This window comes from Vidua chalybeata, chromosome 2, assembly GCF_026979565.1.
Source record: "Vidua chalybeata isolate OUT-0048 chromosome 2, bVidCha1 merged haplotype, whole genome shotgun sequence".
Taxonomy (NCBI): domain Eukaryota; kingdom Metazoa; phylum Chordata; class Aves; order Passeriformes; family Viduidae; genus Vidua; species Vidua chalybeata.
Window position 1 is genome coordinate 115,770,844 of NC_071531.1, and position 23,301 is coordinate 115,794,144.

At 53.1% G+C, this 23,301-nt stretch overlaps 1 protein-coding gene across 12 annotated transcripts in view; it reads left to right on the forward strand.

Annotated features, from left to right (window-relative positions):
- TIAM1 (TIAM Rac1 associated GEF 1) overlaps positions 1 to 23,301 on the forward strand; it is a 156,513-nt gene that overhangs the window by 40,114 nt on the left and 93,098 nt on the right. For 6 of the 12 annotated variants that reach the window (XM_053934447.1, XM_053934442.1, XM_053934443.1 and 3 more), the window contains one exon: positions 2,417 to 2,475. Coding sequence is in view for 2 of the 12 variants with exons in the window: in XM_053934438.1 (XP_053790413.1) it covers positions 14,353 to 14,377 (25 nt within the window). In the remaining 10 variants the exon portion in view is untranslated. Of the gene's footprint in view, positions 1 to 2,416; positions 2,476 to 3,265; positions 3,389 to 14,321; positions 14,378 to 23,301 lie in introns of those variants that run through there. The other 6 variants (XM_053934439.1, XM_053934440.1, XM_053934441.1 and 3 more) reach the window with 2 other exon arrangements.

Below are 23,301 nucleotides of genomic sequence, written 5' to 3' on the forward strand. Positions count from 1 at the left end.
GGGCAGAGATGTTTGTTGCTCTCTGTTTGGGGAGCCCAGCATCTGCTTCTCCTGGGGACTTGCTCGTGAGTCGTGTGTGCATCACTTGTGCTCCTCAGCCCCAGCCAGGCAAGGGAGGGAAGTGCCTCATGTGCCTGGGAGCTGCTTGGGGGCAGACATTTGTGATGGGACAGGGGCTGGAGGAGGATTTTTTGGGCTGGGAGGAGGATTTTTTGGGCACTTGTGGCAGCCATTGGCAGAGCCAGTCTGTGCTGAGCACAGGGTGGTGGTGGAGGCTCTGTGGAGCTGCTGCATCCTGATCCCAGCTGAGACAGCACAGCCTCTCCTCGGGGCTCTCCACACCCCTCCAGGGGTGCTGGGAAGGGGAAGTGCCTGCCCTGGCCCCGGGAATCAGCTCAGATTTAATCGTGGCACAGCGACAACTCTGCCCATCATTAGGACTCAGGCCAGCAGGAATTAAGACTTCCAGGCTGATCTCCATATCCTTCCCAGGATAAAATTTCCCAGAAGTGTTGCTAATCCTGAGCTCCCTACAGACACAGTCCCTCTGGTGCCCAGCCCTCCTGGCTCCACAAGGTGTGTGGGACACCCTGTGTTTAGCTGTGCCTTAAATCCCATCCCATTCCAGCCTGTGGCAGGGACACCTTCCACACACTAGCACCAAGCCCTGTCCAGCCTGGCTGCTGGCACAATCCCAGCCTGCCTGTCTCTGCTTTCACCCTCTGTAAGCCTCCTTTTTGTGTTTCAGTTTTTCCAGGAGGTCTCCTGGAGTTCTTACCTGTCTTCCTGCTTGGAGGAGGTGATCGTTGAGTATTAACCAGGTTTCATGGGCCCTTCTTCCATCCAGGGCTTCATCCTGTGGGATTCCACCAAGAAAGATCTCTTGGATAATGACTGCATCCAGTTGTTGTTGACTTCTTGGTGAAAATCCCTTTTTTCTGGCTGTGCCTTTTCTTCCCTGTGAGATCCCGGAGCTGTACTTTTCCTGCTGTAAAAACCTGGGAAATGTTTGCTGTTTGCTGGCAGAGGGGAGGTGGCTGTGACCCCAGATCCCTGCTGGGGTGAACGGGTGTCCCTCCAGGGGGTTTGGGTGGAGGAGCTGGTGTTGGGTTTGGTGGATGTTGTGTGAGAGCTGCTGCGTGGGGCAGTGCTGTGGCACGGGGCTGCTGGCTCCTGGCAGCTCCCTCCTCTCTTTCCCAGCCCTCTGGCCGTGGCTGCTGGATTGTCACCGAGCAAAAGGCCGTTCCCATGGAATTACAGGTGGATAAAACAGCGGGGGCTGTTCAGAGAGCAGGTGTTTCCTCCCGAGGTTCAAGTTACCAAACTCATCAGGACATTCCAACTCCTTGGATTTTAAATTCTCTGACCCCCGAGAACAAAGTCATTTTCTCAGCTTTGGGGGCTGACATCTGCTTGCAAGGATTACGTGTGTTCCTGGAGCAGTGGGCACAGATTTTCTTTGTGGAAAGGGGTGTATTGGAGAGGGTATTAAACCCCAGTACAGGTTCCTGCTCTGGAATGGAAATTGCTGTGCAGGTTTGGAGCGAGGCATGTTGGAGCTGGCTGATTTCTTTGGCAGATGTCTGATGCTGTTGCATCATCGCCAGCCCTCGGAGCTGCGAGGGCTTCGGAGGGCTCAGTGTCTTGTGGTGGGTTGGCCATGGCATGCCCTGCTCTTCCCACTTCCCTGGTGTGGGAGAACAGGCATTTTCCATAAGGAGCCGTCAGCAAGCTCTGCCTCCCACAAATCCATGTCCTGAGGTGATGGGAAGCACTGGTCAGGGAGAAGAGCCACAGGAAATCTCTGCTGCATGGGAGTGTCAATGCACTCATGTTTCCAATCTCTGAGCAGCGTGTGGGGATGATATTTGCTGGGGATAAGTGACCTTTTACTGCCTTCGTTGTGCAGGCATTCGAGGGATTTCTTTTTTAAACACATTCTGTTTTGCTACCTGAGACCTCTGCCAGTGCTTCCAGGTTATTGTTCTGTGAGATCCACGCTAACCCTGAGCAGTAATTTTGCTGAGAGCACTCAACTGGGAGCCAAGCTTCCTGTAAACCTCCAGCTCAACAGCAGTGGTACAGCTTGCTGAACCCAAGGCCTGTGGAAAGAGATGCTTTGGAACAAGGAAATGCTGCCTGCAGCCCTCAGTGTCTGGAGCTGACCGACCGCAGAGCGAAGGGAAACCGCCTTAATTGGCTTTTGTGGCTCTGGCAAACGCAGCAAACAGTGAGAAGCAATTTGGGTTTGAATTATTTCCCCCCCCTGCACTAACAGGTCGAGGTGGTGTCAGTGATAAAAGCCTGGCTGCTGGAGTTTGGCCGAGGTGTGTTTCAGGGGGTCAGGCAGCTGAACAGCAGCTCTGTGTATGCAGATGCTTCAAGCCGACCTTTTAATGTTCCTTTTTCATTCCAGGAGCTACGTGGGACACCAATGTTTCCCTTTGGTCCTGTTTGCTGCTGCGACAGCCTCATGTGAGTAAGGCCGGGGTGGATTTGGTGAAGGTGTGTGTTGGCAGCTCCTGCCCACCCTCCTCCTGCTCTGCTCACCTCCCCTTCCCCTCTGTGTCCTGGGGCAGAGCAGGACGAGAGGTCTCTTGGGAATAAAAATGCTCAGGCTTCTTGGAGATGCAGAGTGCAATGTTTATGTGAGGGACCGTGTCAGCAGCTGCATGTTGTATCCAAGCAAGCAAGTCCAGGAATGTTTATAGAAACTGGCAGCGCTAAATCGGCACAGTTGGTCACTAATCTTTGCAAAGATACAAAACTGATTAAATACAAAGATTCCCCGAGGCAGCCTCCAAGCTGCAATACAAGGGTGACCCAGGCTTCTAAAGGCTCCTCTCTGGCCCCTGCTCCTCCCCACACTTCCTCTGTGTGGTCACTCCAAATTGCTGCCAGCTGGCCCATTGGTCCTGTGGGGGGTTGTGCTGCTCCTCGGTTCTGACCTTCCAGAGAGACGGGCAAAATCTGTGGCCTGTGCAGATCTTTGAATTCGCAGCCAGCCTAACAGTGAGAGGGAGGAATACAGGGAGTTTAAACAGCAGAGGGAGGAGATTCTGTCCTTCAGTGCCTCACTACTGACCACAGACCCCACTGTGCCCATAAATGAGTCTGAGTCTTCTTGCCTGTTGTGTTTGAGGTTTTCTTGCCTCTGTGTTGCCTTCTACCCTTGCTCCAGACATCAGGCTGGGTATGTTTCCAGCTAGACAAATATGAGCTGTTTTTTTGTTCCAGGGTAAGTTTGTTTTGTTTTTTTTTCCAGCCCAGTGGTTTTGTAGTGCGGTGCCTTCACAGAGACAAAAACAGAACAGAAAAAGACGATTTAAAAAAATGTCAGCATCATAAAGAAAGAAGAATGAAACCAGAGGGCTGCTATATCCTCAAAGTGAGCGTGCCAGTGTGTGAACATGTGGCAGGGCAGCCAGTTATCACAAAATGATAGTGAAATTGGGTGATATTTCCAGTCTCCCCAGGGGGAAAGCACATGTGGTTTACAATGGATAATGAAATGTTATGGTTTTTATGTCTAATACGTTAATTCTGCCAGGGCAGTAATCCCGAGGTTCCAATCCACATTTAAGTTGGAAAGATATGCAAAGGGTTTTATTGAGGACATAAACTACAGTGCATTTAAGGCAAAATAAGAGAAAGATGGGAGAGGTTTCCACTTCTCTTCCCTTCTCTCCCACTCTGTTGTATCAAATACTGACTCGTGCCAGAGGGGCTGCTGCCCTGGAGCCTGGTGCTTCTTCCATGGCAAACATAAAAGTTAATCCTTTTTTGTTTTCTTCAGTTTTGGGAGGGACATACCATTTGTGATGGTTTTGTGCTTGTGTGGATTTTGTAAGAGCAAGTCTTGAGCACTTCTAGCTTGAAACGCCTGCAGGGGCCAGTGGTTGTGGATCAGCCCAAGGTACTGACCCAGAGTGTAGCCCGTGTGTTGTGCACCTCATTCACCTACTCCAGCCCCAGTTCCCTGCTGTGCTTCCCTGCCCAGTGGTGGAGATGTGGCTCTGAGCCTGAGCTGGCCTTTTAATCAGGGCCATGTGTTCCCTGTCCCCTCCTTGCAGCAGCACCGGGGCCTTGCTCAGTGCACAGTGAGCAAGTTCAGGGAGCCAAAACGGCCAGAAAATAAAACTGTGGTGTTTTGGCCAGCTGTGTTTTGGGAGCCAGGTTGCTGGAAGAGGTAGGCAGGATGTGACAGCCCTGATGTGGTCATTTTTGGAGAGGTCTGGGGAGGAAGGAGGTGTCTTGGAGCCTGTTTGGCTCTCTTGTAGTCCCAGTAGTGTCATCAGAACACTTCACTCCAAAGCCCAGTAATAGATGGACACCCTTGCTTTAACCTTTCCTTGCCAGCTGTGGGGCTGTGCTGCTTTGCTGTGGCTTTTAGAGCTTCCCCACGTGTGTCCTGCAAGCTGATGTCCCAGGGGCCACCTGCTGTAAGGACCAGGGGGGAGAGGGAGGAAGAGGAGGCTCCTGCTGGAGAGGCTCTGGCTCACCCGTGCTGTGGGATCCCCTGATGGGGAGCTGCAGGAGACCTCCTGAGCCTTTCTGTGCTTATTCTGCTTCCTCAGGGGTCTCTCCAGGACTGTGGTGCAGGAAGCTCTGGGCTTGGTGTGTTACTGAAATGGAAGGGGAGGTGGATGCTCACGCCCTGTGTGCTGGCCTGGCCTCGGCTCGGGGGAGCTCAGGCGGGTTCTGCAGAACCCCAAAATGCAGAACTTGGTTATTTATGTTTGGGAGTTCCCTCCCCCCTGCCCCAGTGTGGCTGCACTGGGGGAAGTGGGCCACAGTTATCAAAGCCATTTCTCCAAGTGGCCAAGCCCAGCATTCTTGACGTGCTTGAGCACACTTCTGCTTTTGGGCAATCAGTGCAGCCCGTGAAACCGAGCTGGTTTGTTTCTCTGCAGCGTGTTTTTGTTCTCCCTGCCTATTTATTACAACTTTAATGCCTCTCCAGCACTACCCATCCCATCCCATCCCTGTGTATGATCACGTCTGTGTGCGTGGGGAGCAGAATAAAGGGAAAATAGCTTTGGTCACACAGATTTACACGGAGCAGGATCTGCCCTCATATCTCTCCGAGCTTCTTAGAGTTGGAACAGCGACAGCAGGCAGCATTGGAGTCCACTCCCAAATGTTGTGTTTAATCCTAAATCAGGCTTTAGCCTTCAAGTAGCAGACAAATACTGAAAAGCTTCATAAGAAGTAGGAGGAACAGGCAGGACTTTAAAAAAAAAAAAAAAAAGTACAAATGAGGAAAAGTAATCAGCAGTTCTGGGACTATTATGATTTTCAGAATGCAAGGCTTTTGCCAGTAACAGGGACCAGGTCTTTGCCCTTGAGCTTGCTTAAGAAGTTAATCTGTGTATGAACTCTGTCTTAGGGATCACTGAGAGCAGTGCTGGCTCTCTGAGCCTTCAGCCTCACATTTGTACAAGTAAGAAGGCAAGCTCACAGAGCAGTGGCACTGGAAGCTGCAGGCTCAGGTGAGACCCTGGAGCAGCCCTTGCAGAGCTGAGCGTGTAGCCCATGGCTGTGGCTGCTGTCTGTCAGGGTCGTTGCTGCTGTGCAGACATTCAGCAACGGGCTCACAGAGCAGGGCAGGGCTTGCAGCACCACAAACCAGAGGTATTCTTTGCCTGCTGTGTCCATAATGAGCCATGGCCTTCCTCCAAAAAGTCGTTTGGAACAAGGTTTTTTGTTTTATTTTTTTTTTTTAATGTGCTGGTACCAAAAGACAGCCAAAGACTTCTGACTGCAGTTCAGAGAAGATGCCTCCAGCTGCTCCATGCTTTTCTTTGTGCTTGTTCTGCTCTCCTCTCCTTGCCCTGCTGGCCATGGAGAGGAGTAATTGTTTAAAGGTGTTCCCTGGTTGTGCTTCTCAGCTCCTGCCATTCCATGAACTGTGAGGAGGCTTCAAGGCAGTGCTCATCTCCCCTTGGTGTGGAGATCTCTGCCTTATGTCCTCTCTGCCAGGCATGGGTGGTCCTGGCGGTTTGGGAATTGTTTGGACAGTTCCCCTGAGCTCGGGGTCACCGTGTCAGGTGGAAAGGGATGTGTGGGGTCCTCCCAAAGCAGGATCAGCTCTGGGACCAAACCAGGCTCCTCTGCAGGCAGGGCTTGAAAACCTCCCAAGGATGGAGCAGGCACAACCTCTCTGAGAACCTGACCCCACCTCCCTTTCTGCCAGGAGTGTCTTCATGGTGGAGATCTTGGTGTATGCCAACTGCTCTGCCAGTGATTCCCTGTGTCCCACTGAAATATTGGGTGCACCACTGTGGGTGCCTGACAGAGGCCACAGATGTGCACAAACTGTGCTTTGAAATGAAAGGTTTGTTCCTCCTGAGCAGCACAGCAGTGGCAAACAGATCTAGGGAAATGGAATTACATGGGATGTTGTGGCATGGCTTTGAATGATAAATAGGGAAAGTTGAAAATCAGCGCTTACTTTCACAGAAACTTGTGTTGCTCTTTCAATTAAATAACTTAATGGGAGTTTTAAAAGGGAAAAAGACCCCTCAAGGCAGCTTAGAACAAGTCAATGGGAAAGGAGGAGCAGGGAAGGCACCGAGACATAGAGCAGAGACATGTGGTCAGTCCAGTTGTGCCAGCCCTGTGTGCCTGCTGTAATGTTTACAGCCCTGAGTCAGCCTGTGACACGCAGTGCTGCTGGCCCTCTGGGCAGGACCTGAGGTGCAGATCTCTGCTCCCCGTGGAGGGCTTTGGGCCAGGCTGTGAGTGGGGTCAGGGCCCCTGAGAGAGCTGTTAACAGTGTGGCTCCTGTGCCGTGCTCTGGTCCGGGGAGGTTGAAACCAGGTCAGGGCTGCTTTTCATTGAGGTGACATTGAGGGGAGATTTAGTTTTTTGTTGTTGTTTTTTTAATTTTTTTTTTAAACCATCTGGCTGTAATAGAAGAAATAAATTGGAGCTTGTTTTCTAAAAATGAGAACATGTGCAGTCAACCAGCATCTTTTATTTTTATGCAGCACATCTAAAATAGACGCGAGTCTGCCTCTTTCTCAGCGTGCATCCGGCACGAAGTCACAGCAGCCTTGGTGCTCCTGCCCTCCTCCTCTGCTCCCTCCCCTCACTTCCCTGCTCCCACCGCTTGGCAGGGAGCTGCTGAGGGAGTGACTCGGGTTTGGATGTGCCAGCCAGCCCTGCAGGCGGGGGAAGGTGGCAGTGACACCGGGAGGGTGTGGGCGGGTGGCTGTGGTGCTGCTCGGGTCCCTGCTCCTTAGGAACCTCTGTGTGGGAGAAGGAGGGGGCAAGGACACTTGTGGCAGCCCTCCTGCTCGGGTGGAAGGTAGGATTGGATGGACAGGGAAGGAGCAGTTGCTCACAGTTGTTTCCTTTGGGTCTGCTGGGAGTGGAGAGCATTTCCCCCCTCAGTTCCTGCCTCCAGCACGTGAGGAATCGTGGAATCACAGAATCATTTAGGATGGAAAACACCTCTGAGACCATCGAGTCCCAGCTGTGCCCGATGCCCACCTTGTCTCCATCCCAGAGCACTGAGTGCCATGTCCAGGAATTCCTTGAGCATCTCCAGGGATGGGCACTCCAAACCTCCCTGGGCAGCCCCTGACAGTGCTTCCAACCTGATCCTGCCCTGCCCAGCCTGAGGCCGTTCCCTCTCCTCCTTCCCTGTTCCTGGGAGCAGAGCCTGGCTGTCCCCTCCTGTCAGGTCCCCCCTGAGCCTCCTTTTCTCCCTTCCTCTCTGATGTCCCCTCCCCGTGTTTGGGCAGCTCTGCAGTTGCCCAGGGCAAGGGAACAATCTGCCCAAACCATCTTTTTTATTCCATCAGGGCTGTGCAGGAGATGGGGATAGTACTTGCCTTGCAGAGCATTGTGAAAGTTAATTTGCTAATTATTTACAAAGCACATCAGAGTGCTGCTTCAGTTATACACAGGGTTATGATAGCATCTAATTAGTAATTCCTTATGACACTTCATTTTCTTTCTGCCGTAAATATTGGCCTAATGTAGGGACAGGCCTGCCTGTGCTTGTCATCCCAGTGCCTCAAAGGGAATAAAAAAAGCTGGATTTAGTTTGCAAATGGTACCTCTTTATCCCCCTCCTCCTATCCCATCTGACCCAAAAAACCACTGACCCCTTTGGTGAGCTGCTGCCGGGCTGCTGTCCATCGATGGGCCACTGCTTGGGGAGCACTCGCCCCTTCCATGGAAATCTCACCCCCCTGGCAAAACCCCTTGCTCTTCCCTGCTTTCCCATCCTTCCCACTCGCAGCTCTGTGCCCTTTCTTGCTGGGCAGGGCCAGGTGAGGGATGGGCAGGAGAGAAGGAGCTGCCATGGGACGATCTCTGCCCTCCCTTTCTGTGGGGCCTGGACTGACAGCTGGGATAACAGGGTACGAGGTTTTCTCTCTCAGCTTTTCTCTTTCTTTCTCTCTGTTGTTGCCCAGGTTTGCATCCCATATTGTGCTGTTCTCTTTCAAGGTGTGTGTGCAGCATCTTATCTTTGCTTTGGCCAGCGTGGATTTGAGATTTCATCCTGTAGTGTGTTGTTTTCCTCTTCTCCAGAAAAATAAAACTCAGAGACCTTTGCTGTCTATCACACATTGCTGGTTTTACTCAGCTCTGAGTGGCTTTGGGCGCTTCTGAGGGTGTCAATATCCTGTGTGTTTAATGCTTCAGTGCAGTGAGTCCAGAAGCTTGTGATACCTATTTTTAGCGTTGAAAAGTTTTGACAGCTAAAGTAAACCTACATTATCCATCACTTGACAGCCTCGTCACCAGCGTGCAGCTTGTCACTCTCGCTCAGAGCTGATTTTTCCAATGAAATTAAAACTATTGGCAGGGATGTGGTGGAAGTGTGTCAGAACGCAGCATGAAAATGACAGCAGATACTGCCTAGTTAAAAAAAAAAAAAAAAGAGAGGGGGTGTTTGCATTAGAAGTCTTGAATAAAACGTTCCTCCTTGAGCATTCCCATGGAAAAAGGAAGCAGTCCCTGTTCTGTTAAGCTCTGGCTGGTCCTTGCACCATGCTGCTGCCCCGGGGCTTGTGTGCAGTGGGGTGTCACAGCCACAGTCCTGTCCCCTCAGGGGAGCCCACCAGGTGGGGTTGGGCACCCCAAAAAACCCCCCTGGTGCTGGGCAGCGCAGAGCTCGCGGTGGCTTTGGGCCAGCGTGCGCGTCCGGAAGAGCTGCCCCAGTGCAGGAGAGGAAGCAGGGATTTCTGTAGGAGCTGATCCTGCGTACACAGAGGGGTGTGTTGTACCTGCACACACCTGCACGGGGCCAGGGCAGAGCAGCAGCCCTGCCTTGGCCCGTGAGGAGACAGCCCCGAGGCTGCCAGAGCTCCAGGAGCCTTTGGGTAACGCTCGCAGGGATGCACAGGCTGGGGTTGGTGGGTGTCTGTGCAGGGCTGGATGCTCCCTGTGGGTCCCTTCCAGCTCAGGAGGTTCTTTGGGTGTCTGCAAGCAGAGTGCCCACGTTGCTGTGAGAGCTGCCAGCCGCAAGCAGCGCCACGAAATGCAAACCTTAAATTTTAGCTTGTGCTCGGGCCAGAGGTGGTTCCTGCCTCTTGTCACTTGTCTTGGTTTCACAGGCAAAGGTGCTGGCTCGCTGCCACCATCCACTCCCTGGAGCTCATTAGGAGCCTTTTTCAGCTCCCCTTGTAGCCAAACAACAGGGATCAGCTTTCCCAGGAGCTGATATAGCTGCTGACCTCTCCAAAGGGAAAAAAACCTCCTGTAATTCATTACCTGACTTCTGTAGAGGCTGAAAGGGAACTATTTGTGACTGAACAATACTTGCCTTTCACAACTGCCTTCCTAATCCCAAATAGAAACATGAGGCTGAGAAAATCTTTCTGATAGCAGGGAGTGTGGATACATTCAACCCAGTATAATTTTTCATGGCATTAATGTTCTGTAATTGCCAGGGGTTGGTTTGCAGGTTTTTGTTGGACAAAGTGAAGGCAGGCAGCGTTAAACATCAATTTGAGGGGGTAGAAGTGATTCTGATGGTGGTGTGATGGTTTTCCATCAGTGCCTGAGGTTTCAAAAAAAAAAAAAAAAAAACAATGCAAGCTAAGTCAACTTTTTTCTTCAGTTTTGGACTGAATACAAGATGGCTCGAGTCAAACAGAGACAACCCTTTGCTCCTGCCAGGTGCGTGAGGCTACACAGGCACAAAGAGTGGGATTCCAGGGTGAAAGCCAGTGCATGGCTTGGCCACGTCATCCACAGGGAACTTTGAAGGCCAGGTTACGTGTGTAGGGCTGCAGTTTTTCCAGGATTCCCTGGAAAAGGGCACCAATGTCCCAGTGACGTGTGCCTGGTGCCCACCAGTACCACCAGGGTCACCTGTGCTGGTGGGATGTTTGGAGAGGCACCAAAACTGGGCATCAGCTCCTTGGTGTTGCCCTGGGGATGTTTCTGATGGATGATTAGTGGCTGGCAGGCCCCAGGTCGTGTCCTGAAAGATGCTTGATCAGAGTGGGTGATGATCACCTCAGGAGCTCCACCAGGACTTGCAGAAGGAGCCGAGCGGCTCCGGTCGTCTGGATGGCGGAGACAGAACGCTCCTCCAAGGCCACCTGTGTGTGCAGGTGAAAAATAAGCCAGATACAATCATGAATTTTTGAAGCAGCTTGGCTTTGTAAAGTAAGCCTTAGTTAAGGAGATACGGTCTGCAGAGCCCTGTGTGAGCAGGGCAGATGCTCCTCGTATCTCACCTTCCTGCTGTGCTCAGGGTGAGTCACTGTGCTGAAGTGACTCCCTTTTTTCTGCCCCAAGTGCTAATCCATTGTTAAAATGATATTAACTCATGTGTGCTAATTAGCAGGTGTGCCGGGGTGTGAGAGGCCCAGGATGTTAATTAGGGTTGATAAACACACCTTTATGCAGGATACAGACCGGGATTGTGTCTCCCTTCCTTTCACCACAGAGGAGTGCTGTGTTGAGGGACCTTTGTCCTCTGTGGTGGGATCTCCACGTCTCAGCTCGATATTCCCTGGAAGGTTCACAGAATCACAGAATGTCCTGAGTTGGAAGGGCCCAACAAGGATCATCCAGTCCCACTCCTGGCCCTGCACAGACACCCCAACAATCCCACCCTGAGCATCCCTGGCAGTGCTGTCCAAAGGCTCCTGAAGCTCTGGCAGCCTCGGGGCTGTGCCCATGCCCTGGGGAGCCCGGGCAGTGGAAGAACCTTTTCCTGATACCCAGCCTGACTCTCCCCTGACACAGCTCCAGCTGTTCCCTGGGTCCTGTCCCTGTCACAGGGAGCAGAGATCAGAGCTGCCCCTCAGGAGGAACTGCATCCCCCATGGAGGTCTGACCTAAGTCTTCTCCGGACCGGTGGGATTCATCCCGCCAGAAGGATGGAAGGAAAAGAGACTTCTCCCAGTGGTACCATTACTCAGCTGAGGAGAGGAGAGTTGTTTTGTGCCCTGCTTACAGGGCTGAGCTCATGGCTACTCCTTGAAGCTGCTGGAGGTGCCGTTCCCTGGAGCCATCCCCCTCGGAGCTGGCCTGGCTGGCTGCGTGCCGTGTCGGGCAGAGCATGCCGGGCTGTCTCCAAACAGGTTTTGGTGCTTCCTGGCTGGCACAGGGGAGCACGGCTGTTTACACAAGCTGGCTCGGGCCCTCGGAGGAAGCCCACATCAAAAGGGTGTATCCCAGTGCGTCAGCAGGGGCCGGGAGCCAGCGCCAGGCCTGGAAGTGCCTGTTCTCCCTGGCACTGCCCGCCGGGGCACTGCCCGCCAGGCGAGGCTCCTGCGGGACGGCCGCTCCACACCTTCCCTGCACTGCTCCCACCATCCCGGGCTGCTCGCCCAGCCACGCTTCCCTGGAGGGAGCGTCTCATTTCTCAGGAGCAGGGTGGGTGGGATCCTGCACGGCTCAGGAGGAGGCATCCCTTGCCTCTCCCTCCGTGGATCTCTCTCCATACCTTAGGGTTGCTGCTTACGGCTCACTGGTTTTTGCTCCACTGCTCTGGGTCGTGATTGAAGGGGAAGTCACTGCTTTTCTTTTGCAGATCTGCGCTGAACCTTGTGACTCTGCCTGACAGGAGGGGACGGCTGGGTGGGAACAGGGACAGGAGGAGAGGGAATGGCTTCAGGGCAGGCTCAGGCTGGACATCAGGAGGAATTTTCCCATGGAAAGGGTGCTCAGGCCTCGGAACTGCCCAGGGAGGTTGGAGTGCCCATCCCTGGAGGCGTCCCAGGAATTCCTGGATGTGGCACTCAGTGCTCTGGGCTGGTCACAAGGTAGGCATCAGGCACAGGTTGGATTGGATGGCCTTGGAGGTCTTTTCCAACGAAATGATTCTGTGATTTAAAACCCACCAGTGGTCACACCAACGTCTGAAGCTTTCTGCAAGCTGCTTTTACAGCAGCTCATGTTTTCCTGGGAGTTCTGGCCGTGCCAGGGTTTGCTGTGGCAGGGTGCAGATGGCACCGGCAGCAGAAGGGCGGTGCTGCCTTTTGCCCTCCGAATGTGAGAATCGCTGCTGATCTGTGGCAGTAGGCACCTGTCCCTCCTCTGGAGTGTGGCAAGGTGCTTGCAGTGTCTGTGGGAGCTGGCGTGTGCACACCTGTGTGTGGGTACAGGCCGTGCCCGCCCCACAGCGATCCCGCTCCGACGGGAACGATCCCGGCTGGGCGGTGTGGGAGCTCTGCCCTGTTCCAGGTGGCCGAGCCCCAGTGGACCCGAAGGCAGGCAGCAGCAGCAGCCCCCGTGGCCCTCTGAGTCACTGGTGGCTCGCCAAACCTGCTCGTCTGCTCGGGGCTTGGAGTTCCCAGCGCTGAGAGCTGCTCTCCCGTTTGTTTGTGCTGCACTGGGAGCTGCTGGTTTGCTCGTTCGGGGTTTGAATTCACCATAATGCTGGGGGTTGTTGCGTGCTCCCCGGGCCAAACAGTGTCTGGTCCCATCCCTCCTTCAGCCCTTTGCTGCTGCCGAGGTGGAGCACTGCGGTGCTTCTGGGGCGTGCCTGTGGTCACGGGGGACCTCGTGCTGGACGTGGGTGGATCTGTCGGAAACATCTGAGATTGAGAAGTTAAACCCAGGCTGCTGTTTGAAGTGGGCTCAGACTCACTGCTCGCTCCTGTTCCTGGTCACGGGGGCTGTAAGGATGGCTGTGCCATGTCAAATTGCTTCTCTGATATCTGGTCCCTGTCCCAAAATAGAATCATCTCCTCCCTTGCTCTGCACCCGCAGCACCCGGGCGTGTGGAAGCCCAGAGCCTCGCTCCAGCTGGTAAATCCTTTCAGTGCCACAGCAGCGTGTCCAGCCCTGGGTCAGAGCTGGGCACGTCCCTTTTGCCATTTTATTTTGTTCTGTCCCTTGTGGTTCTGTCCTTTTCCCAACTTGTGGTCACTGCTGGGTTGCAGAGGGCAGGACTGCAAGGTTAGGGGCATTGCTCAATAGTCGGTATGTGTGAAGCATCATGCAGAGTTGTAAATGGTAATTTGTTAATTAATTTGATTTCTGCTTGTAAAGAATATTTACTGTGTCGTCTGCTTCTTTTCAGAGCAGTTTCATACCTGTTTTTCTTGTCCCGTATATGTGGTGTTGGGGGAAGGTGGGGGATAAACACAGATGGGTTGGGTTTGTGTTGGTATTTCTTATTTATAGCAACCATTAGCCAGCCCTGGTCTGGAGGATGCTGCTGCTCAAATCTTAATCCAGAGACAGTGATGTGGAAGTAGGAATTAAGTAAAACCAGATCTATGTAATTTCTAATTCCCTGCAGTTCCCAATCCTGGAAACCCTTCTGCACCTGTGGGCTGCTCGCTGGGAGCAGCTGCTGGTGTGTTTTTAACGAGTCCCCTCCAGAAGCACCATCTGATACGGACCAGGAGAAAGCCTTGGGGTGGTGGGGGAGCCAAGGGCAGAGGCAAAAGGCACAGGCTGGGGCAGAATGTTTTATTTTCTGTCTTGCTGGTGAGCTGCTGCCTGCGAACACGGCAGAATCCCGAGGGCTGTGGGGCTGGCGCACTCGGAAAGCAGGAGCCAGCCGCCTCTCCGGGCTCACTGGGGATTTAGTTCTTGGCTCCTCTCACAGCGCTGGTGAGTTAAAGTCACCCCGGAGGGATGTCCTTAGGAATTCAGATTTCAGGAGCCAGCGGGGCTGAGTGGCAGCTGATCTGAAGCCTGTGACGGGAGGAATTAATCAGGAGAGGGAGGGAGGAAGAGACGGGGGGAGGGAGGAAGGGAGGGATGGCAAAACCCCAAACCTTCAAACACACCCAACTGACCCGTCTCATCTCAGCGTGAAACTTCGCAAGTTACACCCACTCCGGAGCAGAAGGGGAATGAAATGCTGGCGCTTCCTCCTTTCTGCTAGCGGCAGCCGGGGCTCGGGGAGCGCAGGAGAAGATGTTTGTGCTGCTGATGATGAGCGGTAAGCGCCGGGCGGGCGGCAGGAGCTCTGCCTGCCGGCGTGCTGGGGCTCGCGTGGAGCTGGGGGAGTGTTTTTGGGGTGTAGCAGTCGGGCTGGGTGTCCAGGAGGGCTTTCCTCTCCCAGTTCCCGTCTTTCCCCGGTGCGGACAGAGGTGTTGCTTTCTGTGAGTTGTGTTTAGTTGCGTTGTCAGGTGCTGTTTGCTCGCCCGGACACCGAGCTGATTGAATGGGAGCTGGGGAGTTCATAGCTGAATTCCCTGAGAGAGAAAACGTGGTATCGTGTTACTGACTAGAGATGTTCCCTTCTCCAGCTGTCTGGCTTTATTTTCCATAATTACAGGTTGCCATGCTCTTTAATTGTTGAAAATGAGCCCCGTGAAAGGTTTCAACTTGACTCCAGCTCTGTTGGGTGTCTCTGCGAGGTGGGGAGAGGTGTTGCTCCCCGAGTGGGGAACGCTGCCCTGGGGGGGGCTCACACATCCCAAAGGTTCGGGAACACTGCGCAGCCGGGACTGGGGGAACCTCGTCCCTATCGAGCTGCTCATTTTCCTCCTGGTTCCTCCAGCGATGGCTTATCAAGTGATTTAATATCCCGGGCGCTATCTCTGAATCTAAATTGCCTAATTCTTGGGCTGGTGACAGGAAATGTGAGCACAGAGCCGTGGCTCTGCAGTTGCTGTGACTAAGCAGCGGGGCTGAGCGGCAGCGCTGTGTGCTGGCCCCGCGCTCGGGGGGCCGGGCTCCCGTCCTGCCCCGGCTCCCCAGCCCGACCTGCTGTCCCCAGGGCTGCCGTGGCAGGCTCGGGGATGGCTCCTGCTTCCCACGGCCAGGGTTGACTCAGAGCTGTGCAACCCATCGGCTGTGAATAATCCTCCGGGGCAGAGGCAAAGGATAACGCATACCTTTTTCTGGGAATGAAGTCACTCCGGAGCTGCTGGAAACGTGCTTTCATAGTTTTGTTGCATTTACCAGAGCCCCATTGCTGAGCTGGCTGTTGGCTCCTTGGATGGTGTTTTAATATTGCAGGAGGGATTTACATTTCCACACGTGATCAGTGCCGTGGAACGAAGCGAGCAGGTTTGGTGGGTGTCACTGGCTTGCCTGTTTTCCCCCATCCTTTCAGAGTTTAAAGTGATCCGTGCATTGTGGAAAAGGTGTGGAAATTTGCTGTGCTCAGCACGGCACACGGAGCTCAGGGATCAGGTGCCCAAATGTGGCAGGCCTGGTTCTGCTTCCTGGGGAACTTGCTCTTTAAAGGGTGCCTGTCTGGTTTCTAACTTGTTTTGAGGCAGAAATGCTTTATTTTTCCAAAATGCCTGACAGAAAAAAATCTGCCAAACCGCAAATTTGCATCATTTAAGCACTTGCTAGAGCTTAAATTAAGCCAAAGCTTAATGCTTTGGCTCTGGGAAATCAGCAGTAGGACTCCTGCTGGAATTGGTGCTGAGAAGAGGCATTGATTTTGCAGTGGCAGTGAGTCTGTTAGGCATCCGTGTTTGGAGCAGATTCGTTTGTCTCTAATGAAGTTACACGCTGTGGCTTGACTTGTAGGTAATGGCTGTTTGGAAACGAGCCCCCAGGAAAACACAGCTACTTCCCTGCAGGATCAGTGACCTGCACTGCTCCAGGGAATGCCTGGGAGTCCTCCTGCCCAAAGCTGGGGCAGCAATGGGAGCTCCCAGCAGCTTGGCTTGGGTCTAAACTGACCTCACTGCGTGCATCAGGCAGCGAGACCTCACTGCTTCCCTTTGGCCCTGATGAGTTCCCCAGTGCTGGTCTTCTCTCAGCTGTGAGGGTTATTAGCTCAAAAAATTAAAGGGTCTTTGGTGTGGGGCAAAAAAAGGCCGCTAGAATAAAAGACCAGCTTCTAAATAATTAATTGTAAAGGAAAATCCAGTGCAAAAGTAACAGTGGCACGGAATCTTTGCAAGAGTTCATCAAGAAGGAGGACGAGACTCTACTGATGCGTCTTCCTGGGTATTATTTCGTTAAACTGGCGACTGTGCGGAGCGTTCCAGGGAGTTTTATGGCCCAGTAATCCATTGCTGGATGAGGAGAATACATTATTTATAGATTAGAGTGTTTTAACATCCTCGCACGGGGTTGTTTAAGGAGGTCAGAATGCAGAGCAGTGGAAATGGGATTAGCCCAGCTGTGCCACAAGCAGCGCAGAGGCAGGGGGCGAAGGGGGAAGTTACCGCGTCGACGTTTATGTTTTTATTGCGCCTCACAAGGCACAGGTCACAAAAGAGTTAGGGGTTTCTAGAACCAGAATGTAGTTTTTATTGGTTGTGACATCTCAAATTCTAAGTGAGCTGGAAATAGACACGAACATCCTTTTGCCCGGTTCAGCAGACTCGCTCCCGGCAGCGTGTTTGTGTTCCCGGTGGGATGCAGGCACAGGACCTGAGGAAGGGGGAGTGTTTGTGAGAGCTGCCAGCCCCTCCTTCCTTCCAGGGGAAGGCAGCTGTGGTGTTGTTCCACGTGTGGAGCCTTCCTGCGTGCCCGTGTCCCAGAGGCACGGCCCCGTGAGCCGGCGCTGTGGCTGCCACACAGGTTCACTGCAGAGTGCTTTTAGTGTAATTGCTTCTTGAGGCTTCCAGTTAGGCTTTCCGTGAGAGTTGGGATGTGATGTTCTCAGGCAGCTTGAAAAGCCCTCACAAAGCCAAGCAGAGGAATGGTCTGGGCAGGGGAAGGGGGTGCCCATCAGGCTGAGCCCATGGAGAGCTCTGCTCCTGGTTTGCCTCAGGAATCTCCGTGGTCTCGCTGCTTCCAGCACCCACAGCAGTTCCCACTCTGCTTTCTGCCCTTGGTCTTCTCAGCAGTGAGCTCTGGGCTGGCAGGCTGGAGACTGGGAAACCAGCAGTGGTTCAACTCTGGCACTTCCTAGTAGTGTCTGGACAGATGTCCCATGGTGGGACTCGACGGTCTCAGAGGTCTTTTCCAATCATAACTGTGTGATTCCTTGGTTCTAGGGGTAGTTAGGAGCTCAGGCTCCTGGTGATGTTAACAGAGTTTAACCAGTGGCCAGGCATGGCTGGGCTGCAGGAGCTGTGTGCCTGTTGTTAGGAGGAGCATGGAAAATGTGCCGTGGTGCCACTTCAGCAAGACTGGTACGGGGTAAATTGCATCACCTCGCATTGCCAGAGGTGCCCCTGAGTTACAGGGAGGGAGCAGCAGCTCTGGGGCTGACCACAAATCACCCTGCACACGTACATCCTGCTGGAAGGGTGTGAGTGTCTGCAGGCAGGGACGTTGCCCAAAAATCAGGAATGTGGAAGTGACAATGGGGTGACTTTTGTGGGTGCAAGGGCAAGAGGGGTGCCACAGGCTTGGGAGCAGTTGTGTTTATTTCTGAAGAGGCAGTTCAGAAAAACAGTTATTTTCTTCTGAAAGCTGTTCTGCATTTCTGTTTCTGTTTTCCCTTCCAAACGATTTGGAAGCTGATGGGCTCAGTTTCTCCTGTGAAGTGCAGAGGAAGGAGCCACTTGTTGAGGGGATGTGATACTGGATAATAAGTGCAGAACTGGCTCTGGAATAGCAGTGTCTTTATGAAAGAGCTGTTTTTCCTCTGTGTGTGTAGGGAAATGCCTCTTTCAGCTCGTGCTGGAGCTGTTGGGCACCAAGGGTGACCCCTCCAAAGATGTGGCTCCTTGAAGTTGGGCAATGTAGGGCACCAGCAAGGCAGAGCTGCAGCTGCAGGAGCTGGGGAAGTTGCCAGACCTTTCCTGTAGCATTTTGTCCAAAGCCAGAAAGTGGTTTTGGGGTCTCTGCAATAGCAGAAGTTGGACAGAAGAAGGGAAGTATGTAGGTTTTGCACGAATACCTTCTTCCCGTGGTTCTGGGGGATGCCAGGATCTCCCTCCACCCCTTACACTGCCCAGTGGCAGTGCTGAAATACCCTCTCAGCAGCTTGGCTTCATTTATTGCTGTAACACTCAGAAACCCCGGTGTCCTGGCTTTCCCAGGTGAGCACACAGCCCTCTGTGCTCAGTCCAGTGCCTCTAACAGGGAGAACAAAGCACCTTCTGCTGTCTGCTTCCCAGCTGGGAACTGCTTTGCTGTTCATTTGCATTAGCCTGGGTGGGGAGGGTGTATTCAGAGCGTGCCCCAGGCCCTCAGACACCGAAATAGAGACAAAGACTCCCCATTGCGCAAGGCCACCCGGCAAGGGAGCTGGGAAGGGAGCTGGGAAGGGAGCTGGGAAGCTGCTGGGTGCAGCCACCTCACAGAATCTTTTAGGCTGGAAAAGATCTTTGGGCTCAACCAGTCCCAAGCTGGTCCCGACGCCCACCTTGTGACCAGCCCAGAGCACTGCGTGCCACATCCAGGGAACACCTGGCCACCTCCAGGGATGGGGACTCCAGAAGCTCAGGAACACTGGCACAGCCTGGGAGAGCCAGCCCAGAGGCTGTGCCTGATCCTGCCAGCTTTCCCCAGCTGGGCACCGCCTGCTGCTTCCCTTTGCCAGTGGTTTCCCCGCTCTGCTGGTGAGGGGATCCCGGGAGAGAGGCCCCTGGGCAGGAACTGGAGTGCTCCAGGTTTCTGGGGGTGTGTGTGATGGCTGGGTGATGTCTGTGCAGGAATTAAAGCAGAGGCTGAGAGCCCCGATCAGGCATCCCGTGCCTCTCGCTGCTGGTGATGTGTAACACATGCCACAGGTTGTTCTGGTGAAAAATGACTGGTGTGCATTTCTTAGCAGTAACAAAGGAGCCTTTTCTTTCTTCCTTTGCAACAATGAAAATCTTGTGGTTTTTTTTTCCTCTGAAGTGGGAGGAAAGTTGTGCTTTTGTTGACTCTCCTGGTTCCCCATGGTGAGTTAGAGGGTGTGAGGTGGGCAGCAGAGGCACCAGAAACACACACAGCCAGTGAGACTTGAGGCACAGTCCAGAACTCTGTTCCCTTGGAAGTTGCAGGATAACATTTATGACAGTAAAAAGCCTGTGGGAGTCAGTTCCTTGCTGATTTTTTTTTTTCCAAATTAATCTTAATGCTTTAGTAACATCTGGATGATTGCTTGGTAATCTTTTTCTGGGAAGTGCTTTTGTGTGTACTTTGTTGTGGAGTGATAAATCACTGTAATTTTCCAGCCTGGTTTTTAAAAATTTGGAAAGTCATACTGTGTGATGTGTTCCTTCGAGCTGTCATTCCTGGAGGCACCTGAATGAATCCGTGACATTTCAGCTCCTGTTTACTGCTTCAAACAGGTCTTTATGCTTGACATGGTTACCTGAGTGTACCTTTAAGTTTGGAGTTTATGGAGAGTTTTTTAAAAGGGAAATTAAAAGAAAGAAGGGATTTTTGAGGAGGAGTAAGATGCAGTCACTTGTTTTAAGCCACCTGAAGTTGGGGAATTCCTACAAATGTCCAGAGCTCCATGAAGAGTGAGAACCTGTTGGGAATATCCCTGGGAGCCCCTGGTCATGGCTGTCCATTCCCACCTGGCTCAGGCAGTGCCTCTCTCCTGAAATGTGCCCTCCAGCCTTGGTGCAGCAGGGGCTGAGGCAAGATGAGAGCAAAGTTGCACACCTGTGTAGGTGCTCCAAGAGCTGAGTCTGTATTTCCAGACATGGTGAAGCAATGCAGGGAATAGGCAGTGGCTGTCTGGGGCCATGAGAAAATCGCAGTGCCCTTGGTTTGTGCTTCTGGGCAAGTGGAAAGAGAGAAACCAAGGCTCTTTTGGGACTGTGGCTTTGAGAGCAGATCCACCTGCAGGGCTCGGGCTGTGGAGCTGCATCTTTGGGAAAGGGGGCTGGATTATTTGGAAATAGAGGCATTGCAGGGAAGGTGTGCTGGCAGCCTCATGGGGCTTCACAGCTAAAGGAGAAACCTCATGTTTCCCAGTACCTTACAGCTGTCCCCCTTGGGAACTCTTTTTCCAGGCAGAGGTTTGGGTAGGGAGCACAGAGAGGCTGGCACTGAGCAGGGTAAAGATTTGGGCAGGATGGAGGTCAGACAGAGGGCCTGGTCTCTCTGAATCTGCTGCAGGGGCTGGGATCTCATCGGGTATGCATTGGTTAGTGCTGCTGGAGAGCAGGAGGCTGACCCACTTAGTGCCTGCCAAAAACCTGGCTCCACTGGTGGCTAGCACTGATCTCTGCTCTGGTGGCCAGTGGCAGGACCCAGGGAACAGCTGTGCCAGGTTGGGTGTCAGGGAAAGGCTCTTCCCCAGAGGGTGCTGGCACTGCCCCAGGGCACGGCCCCGAGGCTGCCAGAGCTCCAGGAGCCTTTGGACAAGGCTCTCAGGGACGGGGTGGGATTGTTGGGGTGTCTGTGCAGGGCCAGGAGTTGGACTGGGTGATCCCTGCGAGTCCCTTCCAGCCCAGGATATTCCATGGTTCTGGAATATTAGGTGCCATGGGGAGCTGGGGCTGTTCTGCAGCCTGAGGCAGGATGGTGATTCCCCTGTCAGCACCAGATAGATGGAAATGAAATAATTGCCAGTCCCAAGTCTGTGATGACAGGAAAAACAGCTCCAGCTTTGTGTGAGCCCCTGGACCCAGGATCACATATCCTCATGTGACTGTGGAGCTCTGGTTTCAGCCCACACCAGAGCTCTGGGGTACAACTGCAGGATGAATCCAGCAGGGCCCCTGAACAGCTCCCAGAGTGGTTGGGGTGGATGGTGTCCCACAAGGAAGACTCCTGCAGACAACACAGCCCTCCTGTGTGGAAAGCACAGATACATCCTGCAAAAACTATGGGAAGTGTGTCTGTGGAACGTGCTCTTTTTGCATAATTCAGCAACTCAGAGCCTCGATGAAAAGTGCTGCAGCAAACGTTTGTTTGGTGCTGAGGACAAATGTGCAGGGCAAAAAGGGCTGAAGTCTTTGAAGGAACCCGGTAAGACCCACAGCTCCTGGGCAGCACGTGGTTAGGCAGGCAAAATTGCAAATCAACATTAAGAGGAAAATAACCCCTGCAGACCAAGCTGTGCAGGGCTGTAGGGACAGCACGAGCAGTCTGGCATTCCAGGCTTTTCCTGTGGGTGCAAAGCTGGCTCCCTGCTCGTGTGGGGCTCCAGCATTTTGGGCAGGAGTTGCCATGGTATCCCAGGGGAGCTTTCCTGAGGCTCAAATCACGGAATCCCAGGATCACTGAGGCTGGGAAAGAACTCAGAGATCATCAGGTTGAAGCTGTGCCCAGTGCCCACCTTGTCACCAGCCCAGAGCACTGGGCTGTGCCACCTCCAGGCCGTCCTTGGGCACCTTCAGGGATGGGAATTCCAGACCTCCCTGGGCACCCCCTGCCAATGCTTGATCACCCTTTCCATGAAGAAATTCCTCCAGCCTGAGCCTTCCCTGAAGCCTGCACGTTTCTGCGCGTTTTGCCGAGAGCTGTTGCCCACAAGGGGAACAAGAAGCCTGAAGGGTGCCTTTGGAGTTGATTTGGGGTCCAGGCAGCCTCATTTCTGGGACATAGACCTGCCATTCTCCCTTGCACTGAGATGGGGTCCTGGTCCGAGCTCCAGGGTTTCCCAGGTCGAGGGGCTGGTCCTGCTGGTCCCCAGAACCTGCTCAGGCTGTGCTTATCCCAAGGTTTGGTTTGATCATCCTGTGTTTGACGTGGCTGCCCAGCCCATGCTCCCTCAGCGGCTTCAGGAGGAGCAGAGCTCACCTGGCACTCGCACAAGATTGCAGATATTTAGCTCTTTCAGAGCAATCTTGAACCTGCTCATCAGAGTGTGCATCTCACTTGAAGCCACTCCAGCTGTGCGGAGCTATTTTTGTACAGGAATCCTTTGAAATTTTAATGCACTTTTTTGCTCGTTGAACCCCAAAATGAGTCACTTAAGGGAGCAGCAGCAGTTTTTCAAAACCTCTGCCTACCTGTTGCTTCCACTGACTTTTCTGTCACCTGCTTTGGGCCTCGATGATTCATGGAAAAAGTAAAACACATCCAGGAGAGGCCAGGTGTTTCTCAGGAATGTGATGGAATCGTTGGGGTGTCCTGTGCAGCATCAGGGGTTGGACTTGATTCCTGTGGGTCCCTTCCAATTCAGGATATTCTGTGGATCTGTGGTTCGAGGTCATGGCAGCATGTAACACTGCTGAGAAGGAATCAAGGGCCAGCACATTTTCAGCAGGTCTATAAAATTACCCTTTCATCAAATTCTTCTTAAAAATAAGATCTGGTTTGGAATACAGTGAGATAAAACCTCGCAGGCGCTGTATTGCTCGCAGAGCTCCTGATTCATGGTCTAAATGGCAATGAAATGTCTTGCCTGGCTCAGCCTGCAGTGAGATGTGAGTCACGTCCCCACGTAGGGACAGAAGGGACAGACTTGACGCCTCCCTGGCAGCTCCTGCTTCTCACAGGCGCGCTGGCAGCAGGCGGCACCGCCACGTGCTGCCGTGGGCTTCGGAGCAGAATCCTCCCGAGCTCTCAGAGATTCAATCCACTCGTGTGGAGGCCTCTCCAAGCTCTTTCTCAGCTCCCCGCTCGAAGGGCTTTCAACAGCCCCGAGTTCTCAAACTGCTGGAGCTCAGTGAGGCTCCCAGCCGCAGCTCTCGGGAACCTGGAAATGGAAATCTTATTTTATTGCTCAAGCTGGACCGAATTTCACATTTAGTGTCTCTGCTAGTAAAAGTGACAGAGCAATAAGAGGATTAGCTTCGTCCAGCCTCTCTTTTTAAACCTAGTAGAGGAATGCCAGAGGCCAGGGATTCATATTCCACTATGCCTGACCTATAATTTATGGCAACATTATCCCAAAGTAATTGAGTGGGTCCCACAAGTCTGTGTAGCAGCCAAATCCTGGAGGTGCATGTGACTCCTTTCACTTGATTTTAGAGGCCTTTTCTGCGGAGCAAAGTGAGTTTGAGCTTTGTGGCACTCTGATGAAGCGGCACCGTGCTGGACACAGCCCCTGCTCTCTAAGGAGATATTTGTCACCGCCACGTCCCCTGTGCAGGCACCTCACCT